Source organism: Athene cunicularia (assembly GCF_003259725.1).
Source record: "Athene cunicularia isolate RWA chromosome 11 unlocalized genomic scaffold, athCun1 chr11_part1, whole genome shotgun sequence".
NCBI lineage: Eukaryota > Metazoa > Chordata > Aves > Strigiformes > Strigidae > Athene > Athene cunicularia.
Genome location: NW_020799113.1, coordinates 16,609,604 through 16,632,855, shown reverse-complemented (window position 1 = coordinate 16,632,855; position 23,252 = coordinate 16,609,604). Strand labels below are relative to the sequence as shown.

Sequence of the window (23,252 nt, the reverse complement as noted above, 5' to 3'; positions counted from 1 at the left end):
TTGTGCATTTAGTTAATGCTATGTGGAGTCAAATTTGAACAAGTGTTGTCACCTCCCTTTAATATCTTTCTCATTTAAGATGATTGTTCATGGGTGTCTTTAAATGCTGTCTATCTGTAGTATGTTTTGGAATTCAGGTTTATTTATAGGAAGAATTATGAAAAGGGATGAACCTTTGAGAAGTTACATTCTCTATTTGCCGTATGTTTCAACATTCTGTGTAATCTTAAATGCAAAATAAAACCTCACAAAGCAGAAACAATGAAGTATCTTGGCAGGTAACCACAGAGATTTGGGACTCTGAAATGCTGCTAGTGCCAGGTGTGCCAGTGCAGGGAATGCTTTTGTATTCTTTGAAATAAAGCCCTTTATCAGTGACATTTTGATGTCATTATTTTGGATCTGACTATCCTCTGGCAAGAACTATTTGGGCAGAGGAGAATTCTACAAGATACTGTGTTGAATGCCAGTCACGTGCAGTCCTGTGAAGTCACTAACTTGTGTTTTCTCAGTCACTGTCAAAAGTAATTCAGTCTGATGTTAGTATTAAACATAAGAAAAGTGAGAATAATTAGTTTTACATGGAATATATAAAATGAAAGAAAATATATTCTGCATGTCTCCAGAATTATTCCAATTCTTTTCTAGTTGTAACATCACAAAAGTATATTTTTCCATGAAACTAATTTGTAAACCCTGGGGAGTAAAGTAGAATATATGTTACTTGGGGTCTGTAGCACTGAACAGGTCTCATACTAGAAACTCTCTAGTTCTACAGTAAAACAAATACATGTTTGTACTATTGTTAGTAATTGTGTTAAATGCTGACTATAATTACCTGAAACGTGGAAATGTGATAGGATCAGAATTTTGTTCAGAAATTCGTGGTTTTGCAGTTTGTTTCATGTTTTGTGGAAATTCAGCACAATATTTGTGTGTCTACCTTATGTTTTCCAGGTAACTACCATTTGAAAAACTGAGGTTATAGGGTTTTTTGGTTATCTGTGCCTTGAACAATTCCAGTTAATGAATGTCAATCAACTTTTTTTTCAGTCACCCAGCATGGGCACCCTGATGGGGGTGTATTTACCATGCATGCAGAATATCTTCGGGGTTATTCTCTTCCTTCGGCTGACTTGGATGGTAGGAATGGCTGGAGTTCTTCAGTCCTTCCTGATTGTATTACTTTGCTGCTGTTGTGTAAGTATATAGGTAAAATAACACGTGACATAACTTCTGTGAAACTATTGAGAAACCTGGAGAGGCTCCATTATAGATGCGTATGTACAGAAAAGCCAGATTTATGTTAGACACTTCTGTTATGTTTGTAGTCATGTGATTTCTCTTTTTTAGTTTCTCCCCCCTAGTATTTCTAAACCATCAAACAGTAGATAAACATGTAATTAAAAATGGTGTTTGTTCAGCAAACAGCTGTTTTCTTTGCCTGTCCCAGGTAATGGCTGCTTGCTTTGCCAGATCAGCCTTTGTTGGAATTTCAGCTCTGCAGATGGAGGAACACCTCCGTTGTCTTATCTTGCCTTGTCTGCAGACACCCTTTATTTGACCTGATAAAGCAGTGGTCATCTCTCAAGCAAAAGTCTCAACAGCTTGATGACTGAATTCCTCCTACCCTTGTTTTCTTTCAGATAATGACCTGTCAAGGCAGAATAAATAGAAATATTGTATCATATGTGCAGTGACAGCTTTGCTGTATCAAGAAATAAATTATGTTTTAAAAAATGTTGATGCAATTGCTTCCTTGTCCTTGTTTTCCCCAGACTATGCTGACAACCATATCAATGAGTGCTATTGCCACAAATGGTGTTGTTCCAGGTAAGTGTCATTAGCAAACTTCTCATTTCTGTTTTTAAAAACAGAAAAAAGAGTTGTTATAAGCTGTTAATGTGGTTTTATTCTAGAGAAATTTGCTTAAACCAGGATACAAAGCCTGAATTAATATGTAGTATTTCTTCTTAGTATCAGTTAGGCTAAAGATTAATTTGGTTTTTAGTTACCCCTGTGCTAACAAAAAGATACTTCAATTGTATCTCCCAAAACACAGTTACACAGTGTATAATTCTGTTGTATTTTTGTTGTGAATATTTTACAATTTATAACAATAAATAAGTAATATTAATTTATTTTTTTTGTTTCGTAGCTGGTGGCTCCTATTTCATGATATCCAGGTCATTAGGCCCAGAGTTTGGTGGAGCTGTAGGATTATGCTTTTATTTGGGAACAACGTTTGCAGGAGCAATGTATATCCTTGGTGCCATTGAGATTTTATTGGTGAGTAGCACTGAAATAGTCCTGCTTTTAATATAAAGAGCATATAGAAAATTTCACTGTATTCATGTCCCATGTTTGTGTGCACATTCATAGGGAGACACCAGAAGGTCTCCAGTTTTTCAGTGTCCAGTTCTGTACCGATAGTGCTTCCCTTCAGAAGTTGCACACTGTGGGTATCCAGACTGGAAGCTCTCCTGAAAATATAGATGGAAGTATGCCTTAAAGACACGTGCTCATCATTGATAAAGTTGGCTCAGTTGTACTACTGAAATAAAATGGGCCATTATTCTTGGACCTTTCCTATAAATTGAAGATTCCTGGTGAAGAGCATGTGGCGAATTGGAAAGAGATTTACATTTCTAGTATAGGAACAAGATCACTACAGTAATATAGACAGAGTTCTGTTCCATGTTCCTTCAGCTTGCTTTCTTCTTGTTTCAGACATATATTGTGCCACAAGCAGCAATTTTTCATCCATCCGGTGCCCATGATGCATCCAGTGCTATGCTAAACAACATGAGGGTGTACGGCACTGTATTCCTCATCCTAATGGCAGTGGTGGTCTTTGTAGGTGTGAAATATGTTAACAAATTTGCTTCCCTCTTCTTGGCCTGCGTAGTAATATCTATACTGTCCATTTATGCTGGAGCTATCAAGTCCATCTTTGATCCACCTGAATTTCCGTGAGTAATATTTCTGGATGGGGTATATCTTTGCCTACAGGTCTGGAAGGTGGGGTTCAATGGAAGTTACTTAAAACTTGTGCATAACACATTGTCAAAGCTACATTTTTAGTGAATTACTTCCAGTTTGAGGGTTTGGGTTTTTTTCTTTTTTTTTTTTTTAAATCTGTAAATAGTGACAGTGATAGTCTTCCATATGCAGAACTCATGAAATAGAAGTTTCTTAGGCTAAAATGAATACATTATCACGTTCTTTAACTGTTTGGGAAGAATTAGGTCTCGTGGTGAGTATATAGATTGATGGAGGCTGACACTTCTCTGCTTCCTGCAAAGACAACCCAGTATCTTGGCCTACAGCTGCCGAGTTAAATTTTAGTAAGAATTTTGCTGGGTTGTTTATAGCAGTTCATAGGGAGCAGTATGGCAGGTCCATTTTCCCCAGGCCAGTCATACATGATGTGCTGCCGTCATGGCTGGAAACTGTAGTGGTGTGATGCAGCAGCTTGCTGAGAAATAGGGCATCTCTTAGGAATGTGGCAGGTGTTACGGTGGGGCCATGCTGAGGCTCCAGCAAAACTTCCCCATGGACTGAAAACAGATTAGTCTGCCATATGAGAAGCCCTGCTCTGAACACAACACATGTTCCTTGGTGTGTTGGCAGTTAAACATGTAATAGAGTTTCTTAAACTCAGAGCTGAAGCGGCAATAATACGGACACATGTGTTTTACCAGAAATGCAACAGTATTTCCTGATACTGCTGACAAGAGACAAATGGAATGGAAAGAGAGGAGTTCAGTCTGCATAATTATTCACATCTTAAAATGTTGTGACCATAACTAATGACTTGCAACCCTCAAGTGCTCCCTTTAGATATAAATGATTATAATGTTTTACAACAGTGGCAGGTTTACAGCAGTAAAAATAAAACAATGTTTCTACCTCCCCCTCATTATCTCTTGGATTGTTCTTGAATGTTCTCTCTATCTTTCTTCCTTGGGCTGTATTCCTTTTTCTTTTGCTGAAGTAACTAGATACTGTATTTATTTTTCATTCTGGAGCATAAGGCTTCTCTGAAGTTACAGTTCACAGGCCTGTGAACCCTACAAAAATGTCCCTATCTCTTCCATTTTCCTCACTTTATTGATTGATAAGACCTGTGAAACTATTAAACTTATTAAAAAGGGAAGAATTTTTTTTTTTTTCCCCCTGAGTGTTTCCTGGCACTGGGAAGAGAAGCTAAATGAACGTTTAGTGGCAGCAAGCTGTTATGTTGTATGAACATGTCTCGTGGAACTGTCTTTGGAGAAGTGGATAAAAAATTTTAAGTGCTGGAGTAAACTATGGTTTTGGTTAGGTGAAACACAACAAGCACTGGAGAATTTTAGCAGTTGTGCCTAGTATTTTCTGACAAGAACAACTTTTGCTTATTATGATAGAAAGGTATGTTCCTGTATAGCTAAAATGTCAGGGGTCATTTGAGTGCTGCTATACAGAAACTGGGATAATGTGATTCCAAATGTATTTAGACATTCTAAATATGTAGTAAATTGAATGCTAAATGTTCTTCAGATCTCTTCCACTCCAATAGTTCTGTTTAAGCCACTTTTTTTTTTTTCAGTTAATCTTTCATTGTTTAAAGTGAATGTACCAACTTTAATAAATCACACTGATGTAGCTTTTTATGCCTCTCCTAAAATTGTTGGAAAAGTAGCTTTAGAACTCTGACCCTTAATGGAGGCAGATACACAGTCTTTGTCATGTTGCCACCATCTTTTTGAAGCTGAGAAGTGATGTAGCAGACTAGAGCCACTTGAAATTCCCATGATGTGAAAGAAGAATTGTGGGAAAGGGTGGATTTCATTTTCCTGGTACCATATAATAACACTGGTTTTTATGCTTCGCTTCCAGGATTTGCATGTTGGGCAACAGGACTTTGTCAAGAGATCAGTTTGATGTTTGTGCCAAAACCATAGTTAAGGATAACATTACTGTGGCTTCGAAGCTTTGGGAGCTCTTCTGCCACAGTACAAACTTAACCACTGAGAACTGTGATGAATATTTCCTAATGAACAATGTCTCTGAGATAGCAGGAATTCCGGGAGCTGCTAGTGGCATTTTAAAAGGTATGATAGAATATTTTATTCCTTCAAAAAGGAGGCATTCTGGGCAGTTGAAATGGGTTGAACTGATCCTTGCTGGTTAGGAAAGAGGGACCGCAGAAATGTAATTACAAAGGAGAAAATTATCGTCAATAAAAAAACCCGAGTTTTACAATCTTTGGCGCTTCAGTACTTGCTTGCTGTAAGATTGAATAAATTTGCCTTGTACATCTCATAATTTCAGCAGAAAGTCAGCTGTAATTATGAGCTGTGATAATGAGTAAGTTGTTAAAATTTTCAGAACTATGTGTAGCTGTGAGTCTCCATTTTAGACAGGTTAAGATTACACCCTGAAAGATAAGAGTACTTGTATAAAAATGGTGTACCTACTCCTTTGTCTGCTCCTGAATATAATATCGTTGGAAAGTGTTAATTATTGAAATTAACTCCAGAGAACAGCTGCTTTGTGCAGGTGCTGAGTGCCTAAGGTTCTTGTTTTCATGGAAACCAGTAGTCTAGTTTCTAAAATGGATTTATTAGTGAAATTTCAACTGCCAACCTTATAATTCTGTAATTCTTCCACTGTCTAAACAATAAATCCATTTATATCTAGAAAGCTGGTCAATATTGCTGCTTTGGGTTCTCTGAGCTACTATGTATGGGTATGGTTCATTAAAAATATTCACTGTATTTCTTGGGGTTAAAATAGGTATGAAATTAAAAGAATGTTATGTTTAGTAATATTAAAGGATAAAAACTGCTTAGACTTCTGTAGGCTATTCATACATATTTATTGTTTTTGTTAGATTCTCTTGAAAGCATGCATTATAAATCTTTTCGTGTAACTAGTATATGTCCTAATTTGTGTTGATTGCTGAATTGCATGAACTGCATTTGTAATCTTCAGTTGTAGACCCATTATAATGAGAACGCGTTTGACCTGAAACATACTTTTCTTTTCTGTGGTGTGATGATAACACTGAAGACAACTTGTGGAGCAATTATATGGAGAAAGGAGAGATACTGGAGAAAGCACATCACCCATCTGTTGATGTAGCAGGCCTAAAGAACAACCTCCATCTATACGTGCTTTCAGATATAGCCACTTCATTCATGGTGCTGGTTGGCATCTTCTTCCCTTCAGTGACCGGTGAGAATACTGAATGAGAGCGCATCTTGGATCTCTGAATCTTCTTCTCTCTCATGATCTTATGCCCAAAATCTATTTTCAGGTATCATGGCTGGTTCAAACAGATCAGGTGACCTCAAAGATGCACAGAAATCCATTCCTGTTGGAACAATTCTTGCGATTGTCACGACATCACTAGTCTGTATCCTTTTAAAATTAGTAGAGTCCTGTCTTGTTGTGACTCAGTTCAATGTCTGTGTGTCTGATTTGTGGAACTGCTTTCAGGTGACTAAATTATCAGTGTGAGTATGATTGTTCAGTGAAAAAAACCCCAACAAACAGCCCTTGAGTTGAAGGCATTAGAGGTATTATCCTGTTGTTTTCCATCGCCTTTTGTAGTGTGTTTTGTTTTGTTGTGTTGCATTTCCATTCCTTTTCTTTGTTACACAGTGGTCTATAGCTTTTCAGGCTGGTGGACTACAGGTATATCTTTTTTTAGGATGCAGTGGACCATTAAGATGAGGGAAGGCTTTAAATGGGTGAGATCATAAATTTCAGTTCCTAAAAAAAAAAAAAAAAAGCCTTTTATTTTGAGTGACACTAAGGAGTATAGGCCTTTTTGAACATTTTAGGGCAAGATAAACTGGAATTAAGGTTTTATGTGTAGAGTCAGCTGCTCACTGGTACCAATGAATTTGTGTATTTATTCTGAAGTCAGTGAAACACAATCATCTTGCATCAGGACTATATATATTTTTTTTTCCCCTTGATTTCTAACAAATCCATCATATAATGCTATTCCATGATTCTTCTGACACATCCCCAGCTGGCATGTGTGGAAGTGTTACAAACACCATGCTCAGTAACAAGCTCCACGTAGCTGTGACTCGCTGTTTCCTGCCTGTTTCCACTGAGCCTGGAGCACTTCATTTGCAGAATATGAAGATGTTCCTCATACCAGATTCATAGATGCTGAGTGAGTGTTCAGAGGAACAGCCTTTGTCCCAGTCAAAGTTGCTGGGTTTTGTATGTGCTTAAACTCTTCAGGGCTTAGCACCACAGGAGCTTTGCTTAGGAAAGACTGTCTTAATTTCTTCTCTCCTGCTAGAGAAGAGATGAAGCCAAGGTCTTCCAGCATCATCTAACTGTTGGTGTCCAAAACTACAGTTTAGCAACATAGGAGATTAATTGCCTTTTGCATTTTCTTTTTTTTTTTAATGAGCAAGGACTTCAAAACTTCTCTGTAAGAGCTTTCTGAATAAATCCCACCCAGAGGGCAGCTGGCTGAGATGGTGACTCTTCTGGAAATTCTGCTGTTTTGAACCTGTTTTTCCCAAAACTTGCCAAGCTGTAGATCAGGATCCCAGCTCACGTCGCAGGTTCTTAGGAGCACAGCCTTTTCCAGATGTTACTCTTGGACGTGACCCTGTATCAAGAAGTCTGCATTTCCTATGAACGTAATAAATATTGAAACAGGTCACAGATGTAACCCCCAGCTCTAGTGTTAAAAAATTTGCAGCTTGAAACTTACTTTGTGGTGGGTAGCTTTATATGTAGATATTGATACGCCACCCAGTGGAAGGCTTACAGCATAATTTTTAGAAGTGATCAATCTTTCCCCTTTTATTAGTCTTTGTATTTTACAATTGCATTTCAGGGGTAGAGGGTAGAGTTTAGGATTTAGCCAGTCATGTAAACTTAAATTACAAGACAAAAAGACTCTATTAGAGTGTCAGATCAAAAAAACCTGAAATATTTTGTACTCCCCGATGCATAAATAATACAGTTTAATAACAAACCCAATATTCAAAGACTTATTAGTGATGTGAATGCTGTCAAAGACTGCAAAATGAGAAAGTGCAAGGTAATGGTTTGCTATATCTTCAAAATATCTTCAGACACAAGAAAAGGAGAGAGGAAAGAAAGGTATTTTAGTATCAGTTTCCGCTATATACCAGCAGATTAAATTGATGTTTACATATAAAATTATTTTCTTTGAAGTTATCGCTTTTATTGTAACATTTTAAACTATCTTTTTCAAAAAGTTAAAACTTAACTAAGTTAAAAACTTAGAATAATAACTTTATCGCTTTAACATTATCAGGTATATATGAGTAGTGAGACATTAATTTACTCACCAGCTTTACTTATGGAGATCCTGCACTGTCAGTGCCATAGGACAGAGGCACTTTGAAAGTATTGGACTTCCCACAATACTTTCTATGCTTGTTTTTGTCTGCCACATCTAAATAAATCCTATTTCCTTAGCACACTCTGTACTCAAGACTTCAGTTGTGTATTATTATTTGGAGCCTGCATAGAAGGTGTGGTCCTGAGAGATAAGTAAGTTTTACAGCTTTATTGCTCTCTTTTTTGCAGGGAATGTGTGTCTCACCACCCCTGGTGCGCCCCCCCCCCCTTTTTTAAAAAAAAAAAAACCCAACATATTTGTATGTAAATTGTAAACACTATTTTGGGAATCTTCTTGTATTTGATTTGATATTTTCTGGCATGGCTCCCTCAGATTTTTTTATCCCATGTCTTAATTCCTCCCCCCCAACCTATTTTGTCTTGTGTTGATGCACCTTTGTCAGTTTCCAGGGGTACTTGTTCAAAGAGCAAATCCCTAACAGTAAACTATAATAAACTATAGATTTATTACTTTTCTTTCTTTTCCCTAGAGAAGCAAGATAGAAAACAATAAAAAATAATTCCTTTTTTTTTTTTTCAGATGAACCTTTTTTTTCCCCCCCCTCATTTGTTCTCCTCTTTGTTCATTACTGAGTTTGGCAAAATTACTCTTTGCAAATTGCTTTCTACCTTCATTGCCATCTGAGGTACTACTTTTTTTTTTTTGTAGAAGTACTGGTGACATCAACACTCTATGCCAAATAGCTGGAATTATTTTAGTCGACATTATGTTAGCAATTAATCTTTCTTACGCTAGCTGACCATGGTCCCCTAAGTCAATGACCAGTATAATGTATGTTCCCTGACCCCCCCCAAACCCCAAAAAACACCCCCCAAAAAAAGGCATTCTGTATGTAGTAACTAAGCAGCTATTTGACGTTATGCTCTTGGAAACCAGATCTACTTTCCCTAGTTTGCCCAGTGTTGAAGTGAAGGTCAATATCTTTTATTTTAATGCATTTTCTTTTGTTAAAAACTAGGAATATTTTTAAAGGAGTTTGAATAGACATATATGGTCATTTTATGAGCAAGTCTAACATCATAAGTGAAGCACAGAATGCCATGAGACTAATTTGACTCCTTGCTCTAGAGAAAATAGTATGTAGGAAAATTACTGTTGTTTTTTAAAATGTTTTCATTTCGGTTTGGTTTGGGTTTTTTTCCCCTCATTATAATCTTATGAAATACTTGGAAGATATGCTTAATGTTTCTCTTTCTTCAGGTTTTTGGTCATGGAAAAGCAAATGGTGAACCGACATGGGCTCTTCTTTTAACAGCATTAATTGCTGAGCTGGGAATCCTTATTGCTTCACTTGACATGGTGGCTCCAATTCTTTCAATGTAAGAAACAGGGTGGTTGCTATTTAAGGGAGGAGGAGAGAAGGAGCAATGCTCTCTTGAGTTTTGCTAATATGATTGTCTTCCAGAACCCTATCTTAAACCAGTAAAGCAAATTACTGGAGCTTCAGTTCCACTTTTATTGTTTGTATGAATTCTCTGACTTCAGGCTCTGCACATAAATCTGTTTCTGCTCTGGAGTATTCTCTGAATAAATATGTTTTTAGTATTGCTGGATTGTTACTTTCTTTGGGAAGATATTTTTATCACAGAACAAAGTGTTGATGTTGGGGATAGATCTAACTTGATCTGATTAAAAAAAACTGTTCTCATTTATACTGATAATTCAGGCTAATAAAAACCAGAGGGATAGTCACATGTGACAGGGCAGCTGTATTTTGACTGTAAATCATTCACATTATTATAATATATGCCACAATCTATAGGTGTGTGTGCTAAGAAGTTTTGTGCTTTTTTTACTTCTGCAGGTTTTTCTTGATGTGTTACCTCTTTGTTAATCTAGCCTGTGCAGTACAAACACTTCTTAGAACTCCAAACTGGCGGCCCCGATTTAAATACTATCACTGGTAAGCAGAACGCCAGCAGGCTCAACACCTGGTCTGTAATCTGTAGTGTGGGTTTTGGAAGAGCCCTCTGCGTGAGGGTTGTGGCCATGTTTTATTTTTCTGGATATCAGTTCTAGACAAGAGCGCACTGATGTAATATTCATAGTGGGCCAGGCACAGATATTTAATGGCTTGAGAGTTTCATTTCAGCAGCAGGATACTAAAACGGTTGGGGACTGGAGAGATTCATTGGAAGCTTTACTTTCACTACCAGTTCAGAATAGGCAATTTAAATTGAAAACAGCAACATATAATTGAGATGTTTCTTAAGCTTTTCTACCCCACTACTCACTAATATCTCTGCTTTTTGTTTTAGGGCCCTCTCGTTTTTAGGCATGAGTATTTGCCTGGCACTGATGTTCATTTCATCTTGGTATTATGCTTTGGTAGCTATGCTTATTGCAGGCATGATTTACAAGTACATTGAATACCAAGGGTAAGTAATAACTGGGTAGAAAAGGGTAGGAAGGAGATTGGGTCTTTTTTTTGTGAATTATCTCTGGCCTTCACATTTGGAAAATGAACTGTCCAGAGATACGACTTAGAGGGCTTCCCTTACTGGTTAATTTTGTTTCATTGTTTTGCTGTGTCAGTACTAAAAAAAAAGCTGCTGAGTGCATTGTTGTTAAGCCTCTAAAGGTGTTTGGTAAAACTCGAGAGTCACAGGAAGCAGAATCCTGCTTGGGATCTACCCCTCTGCTCTCACACGCAATTACTTTGGGCCCAGAACAGGTGAAGGCAGCCATCTTATTCCAGTTTATCTGGTGCAAAGGTCTGTCTAGAATAGTCCTTGAAAAACTGAATCTGCATGTTAGATTGCCTGAGATGGTTAATATCTGATGGAGTCAGGCTGTAGTATGGCTGTATAACTTAATTTTAACAAGTCAGGTATTGAATTATTTGCTGTAGGTTTATACTTGGGAGTGCTGATAAATTAAACGAGGAATGGTGGTGTTGTGGTATACATTTGACTGAAACATCTGTAGTTCTTTCATGTGATGTGTGGTATCACATACATACATGTACAAATGATACACAGCATGCATCACATGTATGTTTATCATATTAAACTCATTATAAGGTAATGATTTATCTACAGCATGACTGTAAGTGTGCAATTACAGCATGACTGTAAGTGTGCAATTAAGTGCTCATGAAACCATATGTTGGCTAAATTGTGTGTTCTTCACAGTGCGGAGAAGGAATGGGGTGATGGTATCCGAGGTCTTTCACTCAGCGCAGCAAGATACGCCTTGCTCAGGCTGGAGGAGGGCCCTCCACACACAAAGAACTGGAGGTACTCCTTTTAGACTAATAAAATGCACTGTCATGATTATCTATGTAAACTGGAATCTTAACACGATGCTTTTGGTTTGTGTGAATTAATTTAAATGCCCAGAATATTAAGGGAAAAAAAAAAATATGGTATTGAGTCCGCAGTAAGCTGTCCTGTTACTGCCCAAGCCATACTGTGTGGGCCCTGTATGGGCAGAACTTCTCTTGTCCTTTGAATCTTTAATTAGATTCTGAATTGGTGAATTCAGAAGTGGAACTTGGGGAAACTGTGGAGGTTGCTGAGTACAGAGGTCCAGAGGCCCATGGTAATTTGCAGTGGGGCACAAAGAAGTCACTGCTATCATTCTGGGATTAAAAACCGGAACATTTCTCCCTCCGGCTTTGTGTGTTGAAGACAGATGAAGTGGGCAAGAACCCTTTTCTCAGCTATGCATCGCACAACTCAGGCTCTGAACAATAGGAGCAGGAATCTACCAAAGAAGAGTTACAAATCTTTTTATATTTGCTTAACCATAGCTTAAGAGCAAAAATAACTTAATTGATGTATAGCAATACCTTAAGGGACAGAGAGCAGGTGAGATCTGTGTTTAGGTGAAAATATTCATATTTCTCAACTGTTTGGCACAAGTATACAGATAGATCTGGGAGGACAGCCTTGCAGTATGAGCACAATGTCTGCTCTGATAATACTTAAAAGTGCCTTGAGAATCAACCACGTAAATACAATACTAATGCAAACCTCTTAACCTAAATACGTGAACAGGTTTTATGACTGTCAAAACAATGCAGCGGTAGAATTCCCTTAATGCCTCAAATCTGCTTTGAATCAAGAGAAATAAAATATTAATTAAAAGCCCTCTAATGTGTGGGACACAGAAAGAATGTACTCCTTCAGAGTTAATATTCAAGCACAATTAAAGTAAGGAGAGAGGCAGTTTTTAAAAATGTTTTTGTTAAAGCATTAGTAAAAAATACATTCCCTTTTTTATTTTCTCCAGGCCTCAGTTGCTGGTGCTTCTGAAACTTGATGAAGATTTGCATGTAAAATACCCTAGATTGTTAACATTTGCATCCCAGCTGAAAGCTGGCAAAGGTTTGACTATCATAGGATCGGTGATCCAAGGAAATTTCTTGGAAACTTATGGAGAAGCCCAGGCTGCTGAACAGGTCAGTGTTTGAAACAAATTGCTAGAGTAAAAAGGGGTGAGTGGGCAGATAATTTAAAACTTTCATAATAATACATGGGAAGAAGCATATCAATAAAGCTTCCATAGAGTATATTTGAGTAGTACTACTACAGCTGTTCAATAAAGGGCTTGCAAACATGTTTCAGTTGCCAGTTGTGGCTTTGGAAATACAAGATCAATGTTGCAACTTGTATAAACAGCCTTACTGCATAAAACTGTCTTAATTTATAAGAAATAATTACTGTGGAAGTTTATGTATACTGACTAATGGAGAGAAGAGGACTATTTAGTTTTCTGAACATACCAAGAAACATTTCAGTAACTCAGCTTTCAAAACTTAGCAAATGTGCTGTCTCTTCAAGCGTGGTGAGAAATTCATTACAAAAAGCATTAAAAAGCATTAAAGGATGGTCTTGAAAATTTCTTAATAAATAATTTCATCATCTTTACTCTGTAACCATGACATCATAGCTCTGTTTACATCTGTATAGTATCAGCCAGCACATCACTGTTTTCTTCCTTAGAGGCTTTTTATACAAGGAAAACAGTTATAAAGGGAAAACTGATTCATAGGCCTGTGTGTTGACCAAGTTTGTTTAGTTTTTAACAAATTAAGGGTATGGTGTTCTTGATAGGTGTGATGGGTTTGGAGCTCATATTTGTAAATTGAACATAATAACACAGCATGTTACATAGAAATATGAAACTGGAAATCCAAATGAAGTTAGTTAACCTCACTTTAAAAGGTGAGTGTTTTAGAATTCGAGAAAACAAAGTGAGATAGTAACACAGATATCACTAACTACTACTATGAATAAGAGATTATCGCACAAACCAAAAAACCCTTATCTTGATCTGATAGAAATCATGATGTCTGGAAGGGAACTACGTGTGTTTTAAACAAGTAGTATTCACAGTTAGTGCGTATTTTCTGTTCTGCTAAGGAAAGTGGATAAGCAGAACTTTGCCTTGAAATGTGTTCTACCTGTGGACATGTGAGTCAGGAGTTCACGCTGTAATCACATGATAGAGAAATATTTAAAGATCCCTTTGGTTGTGAGATTTTTCCTTCTCTGTCTTGCAGACTATTAAGAATATGATGGACATTGAGAAGGTGAAAGGATTTTGTCAAGTAGTTGTAGCCAATAAGGTTCGAGAAGGAATTGCCCACTTGATCCAGTCCTGTGGACTGGGTGGCATGAAACATAATACTGTGGTTTTGGGATGGCCGTATGGCTGGAGACAGAGTGAAGATCCAAGGTCATGGAAGACCTTTATAGGTGAGCTTTAAAGGGTCTGTGTGATCAGACATTGTGAACAGAGATGTTTATTACACACATGGTAAACACAGGGGATTTCAGCAGAATCCTTGTGAAATTGGTTTTGATTTTTAGTCTGTTTTGTATTGATTGTGAAGTAGATAATTTCTCGCAAAACTGCTCTATGTTTGAAATATTACTTGTAGGTAAAAGACTTACGAAAGATTTTCAAATATTAATCTAGCAGCTAAAATTAATCTTTCTGATGAGTGTTAAAAAAATTACAGACTTAAGAGATACTGTTTTTATGGTAAACTATAATTTGTTTCCTAGATAATATCTGTCTTTCAGAGGTCCTGGCCTATTCATCTCTCTTCGCTAACACTCTCCTTGCCTATATCCCTGTCCTTCCCCTATAGTCAAATTAGAGCAGAGCTAATGCTTTATCCTCATACTTAGCTTTGAAGATTCCTGCTTTTATTTCAAACATGATTTCAGGCTTGTGTTCCTGTAAGTCTGCTTTATCCTACCTTTGTTATGTGGTCTGACCTGTCTATACAAGCCTTGCTATATGCTTTTTTTAATGTAAGTGATGACTTTTATGGTTTGCTGACATTTGCTCAGTGAGTGACTTTTAGTTTTGTTAAACCGTACATCACTCTTTCAGAATTGGAAGTTTCTTTTCCTTTTTGGCAGGTACTGTTCGCTGCACAACTGCAGCCCATCTGGCTCTGCTGGTTCCCAAAAATGTGTCTTTCTACCCCAGCAACCATGAGCGTTACAATGAAGGCAACATTGATGTGTGGTGGATTGTGCATGATGGAGGCATGTTGATGTTGCTTCCTTTTCTTCTCAAACAGCACAAAGTAAGGAGCTAGCCAAAGAATGTTTGTCACCCCTCTCTTCTGTGTGCATTAGCTTAAAGGAACAATATCTGGTAGCAGAGCGTGAATTGATAAATGAGAGTGGATATATTGTTGAGTTTCTCTCTTGTAGAGCAGTATATTGTTGGTTCAAATACCGAGTTTATGTTCCCTCACCAGGTTTGGAGAAAATGCAAAATGAGAATTTTTACTGTAGCTCAGATGGATGATAACAGCATCCAGATGAAGAAGGACTTAGCTACTTTCCTCTATCAACTCCGAATAGAGGCAGAGGTGGAAGTGGTAGAAATGGTAAGGGATTTGAGCCCGTTTCTCACTTTATGATGTAAATAGTGGTATATAGTTATGACTTGGTTACAAGCACAATATTTTTTTTTTTTCTTATTTCTGCAGCACAATAGTGATATCTCAGCATATACTTACGAGAGAACTCTTATGATGGAGCAGAGATCTCAGATGCTGAGGCAAATGAGACTGACAAAAACAGAGAGGGAAAGGGAGGTATGTAATTTGTGGTTGATTATTGTGTTTGCTGAGATGGATGACACAAAGTACCTTCCTGGTAGTGTGTTATATAGCTGCTGCTTAAATTTAACTCCTGTGTTCTAAAGATGTAAGGAAATAGTGTAGCTTTTTTGTTTCCCAAAATTGCATGTAGTCATCAAATAGCCTGACTGCTTGCAAAATCATGCTAGGAATTAATTATTTTGTGGAAAAACAATGGTGGTATGTATGCTGTAGAAATTATTTCTGTGTTCCTCTTGGTGATGTAAGTGATACTCGATGACTTAAGGATATAAGTCTCAACCCATTCTTGACCTTGGTTTTGCTTTATGTGGATTGTCTGGGGTTTGTTTCATTTTATAGTATATCCTGTTTTCCTACTGTAGATTTAATTCCAGTTTAGACTGTTAAGATATGTAGCTATGCAAGGTGCAGATGACGTAATTTTTCTGCATGTGTTTGTCCAACTTTTTTTGTTGTCAATTTTGAGTCAGCCTTGTCCATTGTTTCAGACCATGTCATGTTGTGGGCCTAGACTGTCTTTTTTTCTTGTATAGATCCAGGCCTCTGTTAGGCCAAATCCTGCATGGCTTAAACCCATCAAAACCGAGGCTTTCAAGCTGGAGAGGGACTTTTTATAATGTCATGTAGTGATGGCACAAGGGATAACGACTTTAAACTGCAAGAGGATAGATTTAGATTAGATGTGCGGAACAAATTCTTTCCTGTGAGGGTGGTGAGACACTGGCAGAGGTTTCCCAGAGCAGCTGTGGCTGCCCCCTCCCTGGCAGGGTTCAAGGCCAGGTTGGACGGGGCTTTGGGCAACCTGGGCTGGTGGAAGGTGTCCCTGCCTGTGGCAGGGGGGTTGGGACTGGATGATTTTTGAGGTTCCTTCCAACCCAACCCATTCTCTGATTTTATGAAAACTGTTTGGTATGTAATACTATTGACTAGGGTAGATGTGTGCTATCAGAGCTGTCCTAAAGGCTAGGTTGGCTATACAAGATAAAGGATACAATGAAACAAAAGGTCCTTCACTGCTTAAACAGAACCTGAGAATGTAAAATAGAGTCTGTGAGTTCACCTTTCATTCATGTGCCCTCTAGGCTCAGCTGGTAAAGGACAGACATTCAATAGCACGTCTGGAGAGCCTCTACTCAGATGAAGAAGATGAGGGGGACCCAGTTCCTGAGAACATCCAGATGACCTGGACAAAAGAGAAATGCGACGCTGAGAAGCGGAACCGAGGCAGTGCTGTGGGAAGCTTTAGAGATCTCATCAGCATTAAGCCGTGAGTCTTGTCTAAATCAACAGCTCTCACCTCCTGAAACTCTATATGTGCTGTGCTTTTATTATCTTTTGTCTCCTAATCCTTGGTTTAGACTTGCACAATAAACGTTGAGACCTGACTACTGAAAGACAGCAGTTAGCCTCCTGAGAAGTCTCTAACCAGTTAAATGTGGCACACATCCCTCAGTAGTTTACTTGATACAGTCAGATTCTAAACTGGAGCTGTCAAATCCTATTTTAACTTTCCCTCTGTCTCCCAAATACCTGAACAAAACACGCAATTGAAAACCAGACTGATAATTTCACTATCTAACGTGTAGTGCAGATGTTTAACACAGCAAGGAAGAAACTGTGGAGATGGTGATGAATGACTTGTGAATAGAATATGCGTGTGATAAATCCCTCTGACAGACTTGTTGAAGGAGCACTGACATGTAACAACAGCCTTAGTATTACATGTGTGTATCCCTTGAAAAGGCTAGAAGTAAAGCTCTCTTTTGGCTTTGTATAAAAATGTGTGAATCTCCTGTGACCTCTTTGGTGTAATACATCTTACACAAAGAGTTCACTCAGTCAGTTTTGCATACTTGGCAAAGTTCCGGATTTTTCTTCCTAATAAATCACTTGAGAATTCAAATCTGTTTTTAGGCTGAATCATACTGTAGAAATTCTGCTGAATTTGGTGTTAACTACCTGTACTTTTTCCTCTTCCATGCTTTCAGAGAGTGGGAAAACTTGTAAGTTTGTTATTTAACTTAGAAGTACATTAAGATGGTTGAGAGGGAAGACCCAATTTTCTCATCTAAAAGCAGGAAAACTACATCTAATTATGGAAGGAGTTAGAGTTGAGCAGTCTTAGCAATGTTTTTAAAAGGAGCAGGATTAGCCACGTAAGCTAAGTATCATTATAAACAGCACATAACAAACTACAAGAGTTGTCCTGACAAGAATTAAGTCAGAATAGAAAACAATTACAGGTCTGAACCTATTTTCTTAAGCAGAGTAATGCACATGAAGTAGGAAACATTACTCATTTAGACAAGCTCTTGTTCCACAACACTGCTCTGATGTCATTTCTGGCAGTTTCCGGGCACCAAACAAACCCTTTCTTACAGCCTACACCTTCAAATCACTGGGAAGATGCCGATTTTAAATGTCACTCTAGAGAATACCAAACCTTTAGTTTTCAATTTCTTTTCCAAAACTGTATGTCATTAATAACACTATATTGTTTCTGGTGCTGGCTTCTTCCTTACTTCCTGTAAATATAATCTGGCCTCTCTGTTGTCCCTGGCTTTCTGAAGCTGACATGGTGAAGACAGAGGATGTCCTTGCTCTAAATTAAGAACATGAAATAACAGAGAGGTGACTCACAGTGGGTAGATTGTGCTGTTAGAAGATGTAATAGTAAGAATAATGTATATTATACTATCTTAATCTATATATTTCTTTGTAAACCTAAATATTTGCAAGAGCAGCAAGGTTACTAAAGACTTTCATTCATAACATGGAAAGCTGAATTAACAACACTATAGATTCATATTTGATACATTTCTACTAATACTTGTTTTTAATATATTAAAATGAAGAAAAAAAGTAGAAAATCCTCAAAGTTGAAAATATCTTCTCCCTTTGATAAGTCTATTTCTGTATGCTTTTTCCTTTTCCATTACCAAAATAATGGTTGATTTCCTCCTGTAGGAAGGAAACATTTCCCTGGCTCAAAATTCCCAAAGGATACTTTCCAGTTCTGTTCCTGCATGAATTGGTGTTATTTTGTGATAATATAGTCTTAATAATTAATCCTGTTACCTCTCAGCCTGTATTCTTAAGGAGCAGAGGCTTAGAGATCATGCTGCATGTATTCCCTTCTCTCCCATAACTTTTTAACCAAGTGGCTACTCAAGTTTGAAAGCATGATTGAGATTTTAAAGATACTTGGGTCATAAATGTTACTTGTAAATAGCCAGGCAAAGAGGTTGATTAGTGCCCAACTGAAGGAAATGTTAAAATCCTTACTATCAGCCAGAAAAACCCCATGAGCAGGCATACATTCAGCCATTTGGAGGCTGCCTTCTAGCCTATGGATCTGTAGCAAACCAGGCTTTCTCTGGAGATGTCAACTGCTGTTCAACACCAAAAGACAAGTGCACTCATGGGAAGTGTGGGCTGAGCACAGTGGTGCCAGTCTCCTACTTGGTTCCACCAGGTCTCAGAGAGAGTTTCCTGGTACTGAGTCCAGAGGGGCATGGTCTGGGCTGCTTTGGGAGGGAGGGGGTCTGGAGACTGCTGTCTGAAGAGAAGGCTCTGTGGTCACAAGTGTCCACAGTCAAAAAACATGTGCCCTTGTGCAAATGTGTTTTAACTTCTTCTGCAAGACTAAATCATCTTTATAAAAATATGCTACTTGAAGACCAATATAACTTCATAAACTGGAGACGTGACTCCAGGGATCTTAAAACCAATGGATTTAGCTGTATGTGAAGAACTCTGTGAAACCTCTTTTGTATCTTCATCATTAAGTTTGAAAAAAATTACTGTATGTTGAGTTGACATTTCACAGGGTATTTAGGAGATACAAGGTGTGCTTTTAAGAGCCTTTCTAATAATTGAGCTTTCAGAGGCATGTTTCTAACAGTAAGTCTGAATGTGCTTCTTCCACAGGAACCAGTCCAATGTCCGAAGAATGCACACAGCAGTGAAGCTAAATGAAGTGATTGTAAATAGATCCCATGATGCCAGACTTGTTCTCCTCAATATGCCTGGTCCTCCAAAGAATACAGATGGTGATGAAAACTGTATCCTTTCAGGAAAGGCCTGGTCTACATAGAAGATCTTTAATCTGCGCTCTTGAATTCATTTTGTTACAAATACTGTGAAGCTGTAATATGTGACAAAGTGTTCACTGAGTGGAGGGTACTGTTATGTAGTAATGTTGTGGCTGTTATATAGTAATTGTTAAAGTAAAAGTTGCCACTGGTTGATTTGGAATCCGTGTAGGTTTGAATTCAGTCTTGTCTAAATTCCTACTTGATTTATTTCTCAAATTTAATTAATTTAATTCTCAATAGTGGATGTAGCAGATGTTTAAGAAGGCATTGACAGCAGACAGCACTCTGGCAGAGCAATGATTGAACTCGAGTCCTGAAGGAGAGGGTGTAGCTTGGGCATAGCTCACACCTCAGAGTCTGGGAGCTTGGCTCCAAGTGCAGTGCTCTGCTAAGATTCAAGTTCAAACCTACAGTGTTTAGGCACTTAAAGGGATATTTGCACCATGCCCCTAAGCAAGGCCAGAGCTGAGGGTTGTGATCTGGTGAGCCTGTTGATACAGCAGTTCTTTGTCCATGGCTGCTCTTCAGCCTTGGTTTGTATCATTAAATTAGCAAGACTTTCTCTAGTCTCCGAAAAAAAATGACAAGTAACAAATCGCAGACCAAATGATTATTTTTTCCTAGATCTATCTAGTAGTAGTAGTAGTAATAGCTGTTTCATAACAATGTGCTGGCCAAAGGAAGGATAAAAACATTCCTTTTGGCATAAGGGTATTTCAACCACAGCTGTGACAGCTCAGGAGAGACTTTAAACTTGAGGTTATGGGTGAGGATGCTTACTTCTCCACCCTTCCCTGGAGAGGCTGAGCCACAGTGGCTGAAAAACAGTCAATATTCATGAAGAGCAGCTGGGAGGGAGTGTGACTGTGTAGCCTGGTGCCACCAGCATCATTGATGTGCTGAGCTTTGGGCAGTGGCGGGTTCATTTTGGAGCTGGCTGACACTGGCCCTGTCTGACATGGGGGCAGCCCCTGGTCTTATCTCAGAGAGGATGCCCCTGCAGCCTCCCTGCTGCCAAAACCTTGCTACAGAAACCCAATACAGGGCTAATCACTGTGTGTTTTGGTTTTGTTATTTCTTTTGTCCTTGACTTTACTGAAACAGACATGGAGTTTCTTGAAGTCCTGACTGAGGGTCTGGAGAGAGTATTGCTTGTTAGAGGAGGCGGCCGAGAAGTCATCACAATTTACTCCTGATTTAGTACAAGCTTCTAATGCTGGTCTACATTTACCTTCTTGGCGATAACGGACATTCCAGTTTTAAATGGAGAAGAAAAAAAGGTGTTTTGCCTAACTTTCTCCTCATCCAGTCCTATTCGTTGTCTTTCCATTTGCAACATACATATCTTTTGAGATTTGCAGTATTGTTACACCCTCCAATTAGCAACATAAGTTAATTGTGAAGTTGCCACATTATTCAGTTTCTGCTTTGGTACTTCAGCATTTGTGCATGTAGTTTTAACACTAAACCTATTTTTAGTCAGCACTGCGTTGTGCAGTATTTTTAGTAACTGTATGTAAAGTTAGGACATGAAAGCCAGTTACTGTAAAAAGATTTTAAAAGCTTTTTATATTAGGTTTGGGGGATAGAATTACATTATATAGCAGCTAGTTTCTGCTGAAGTTCAGCTATAAAGCATTTTCTAAGAGCACACTAAATTGTAAGAGAGGACTGAAAAAAGCTTTGTTTTTCTGGGTTTATTTCCAGAACTAAACTCTCAGTATTGGATAAGAATTTATACTTTTAATACATTTATTGATAGAGATTTAAATAAATTATGTTGATATAGTTGAAATTATGTATGTAGCTTGCTACAAATTGTGTTGCTTCTGAGACTGGAGGTTCTGTGAGGCCAGATCCCTATTTATTTTTGTATTTATTTGTCAGAAATATTGGATACGCTGATGCAGACTGTTTAGGGTAACAAAGATCTCACAATAAATTTTGACTCATCAGTGCATTGAAGGACCAGTCCTGTGCAGTTTTTCCATGCTTTAAATTTCTTGCAGACCATCCATCAAAGTACATTGAGCATGTTGGAGTCCCGTGTGTAGAGCCAGGTGCTACGCTGCACGCACAGCGATGGGATTGCACTTGCGCAAGTACAGGGGACCTGCTGCTTCATTGTATGCTTTATGCCCTTAGAGGAAAAAGAAGACAAGAAGACCTATATTAACCAATAAGTCTCTGGAGATTTTATCAAGCCCATTAAGTTGTACTTTATGTACAGAACATTCGTATTTTTTCAATAAAATGTTGCATACACTTTGAAACTATGTTCTGTGTGCCATGGTGAATTCCCTAGGAAGACCCTCTCTGTCCTTCCCTGTGCACCGCTGCTGTGATCTGACTTCAGCTCACCAGCACCAGTGGAACCACCATGTGAGGAGCAGGCGTGAGGGGAAGGTGGTGGGGATGTGTTGGTGCTGGTGCAAGTGCTGCATGGGAGAGGTGCCAGCTGAGTCTTTGAAGCAGCCTGGTGGCGTGCGGAAGTGAGTCAAGGCTCCTGGCTCTGGAGTTACTACCATGTGTGATAGCCAGGAGGAACGCCGCACCTGGCGATGATGAAACACAAGCTGATACCCCTCAAGATTGCCGGCTGGCTGGGAAAGCAGAACTCCCATACAAGGGACACGTGTGGGCAAACCTCCATGGGATGCAGTAGTGGTGGTGTGGGAAGAAAGGTGGGGACTGATGCCTTCCTCTGACCCATGTGCCTGCCTTTCCTGGTTAGCATACTCGTTCTGTCAGCCCTGTTGTGATAGTACTCCCAGTTGTTTAACTGATAACGGCATGACCAATTTGTGAGACAGAAATCTGAAAAACTATTCAGGCTTTTATCTTGAATAACATAGTAAATGCTGTTTTAAAAGATATTTCTACTTAAAACCTAAGTCTGTTCTCTCTGTGAAACAGGACATACCTGATGGGAGCAGGATGGTATTAGTGTGTGCAAGATCCCTGCAACACAACAGCCAGGAAACAAACAACTCCAGGGTGCGCTTCCTACTGGATTTTTATTTTATTTTTTTAACCAACCGCTTTTTTTTTTTGGGGTGGGGTGGGGTGGGGTGGGTGTTGAAAACCAAAATTCATTTTGCTACATTTTAAAACCAAGGGAAAGAACAAAACTTAGTTATTTGTAAATAGAATTTTTACATCTTTAGAGGACAGAGTAGTGGTATGCAAGTGTACAGCAATCATGACAGTTAACACCTATTTGCAGGCATTCTTTTACAGGAGTAATAAAGTTTCTGAAAACTTTTTTTATTCCTCAGGCTTTTGTAGGTCTGAGATATTAATTTTATTTTACCAGATGTAAACCTCTAATATAGACATGCTAAGAAATATATAAATTTACTGCTTATGAAATGTTATGCTTTTGGATGACCTAATGCCACAGAAGCATTTCAATGCCATCTGTTACCTGACCCAAGTAACCCTGTTTGTGGCTTTACTATGTTTTTAACATCAAACAAACCAAGTGAATATCCTTCCAGAGGTGATTCTATTCAATGTGGGTTAAAAAAAACCCTAATTCAGAATTGTGTGGACCCCAAGGATTTTACAGGCTCCCATTATGTAAGACTTCTCTGTAAACAAGGTTCAAAGTAAGGGGCTTACCCCAAAGTGCAGAGTCTAGGGC

At 38.4% G+C, this 23,252-nt stretch overlaps 1 protein-coding gene across 1 annotated transcript in view; it reads left to right on the top strand.

Annotated features, from left to right (window-relative positions):
* Positions 1-21,882, top strand: part of SLC12A4 (solute carrier family 12 member 4) — a 33,049-nt gene extending 11,167 nt beyond the window's left edge. The window contains exons 4-23 of the mRNA XM_026856959.1: positions 1,054-1,200; positions 1,779-1,833; positions 2,159-2,289; positions 2,731-2,972; positions 4,882-5,096; positions 6,058-6,222; positions 6,305-6,403; positions 8,487-8,544; positions 9,574-9,732; positions 10,218-10,316; positions 10,672-10,791; positions 11,548-11,652; positions 12,650-12,818; positions 13,923-14,118; positions 14,794-14,963; positions 15,141-15,272; positions 15,375-15,482; positions 16,592-16,776; positions 19,440-19,573; positions 20,711-21,882. Coding sequence (XP_026712760.1) covers positions 1,054-1,200; positions 1,779-1,833; positions 2,159-2,289; positions 2,731-2,972; positions 4,882-5,096; positions 6,058-6,222; positions 6,305-6,403; positions 8,487-8,544; positions 9,574-9,732; positions 10,218-10,316; positions 10,672-10,791; positions 11,548-11,652; positions 12,650-12,818; positions 13,923-14,118; positions 14,794-14,963; positions 15,141-15,272; positions 15,375-15,482; positions 16,592-16,776; positions 19,440-19,573; positions 20,711-20,802 — 2,781 coding nt within the window. The 3' untranslated portion in view covers positions 20,803-21,882. The remainder of the gene's footprint in view (positions 1-1,053; positions 1,201-1,778; positions 1,834-2,158; positions 2,290-2,730; positions 2,973-4,881; positions 5,097-6,057; positions 6,223-6,304; positions 6,404-8,486; positions 8,545-9,573; positions 9,733-10,217; positions 10,317-10,671; positions 10,792-11,547; positions 11,653-12,649; positions 12,819-13,922; positions 14,119-14,793; positions 14,964-15,140; positions 15,273-15,374; positions 15,483-16,591; positions 16,777-19,439; positions 19,574-20,710) is intronic.
* Positions 21,883-23,252: the final 1,370 nt, after the last annotated feature.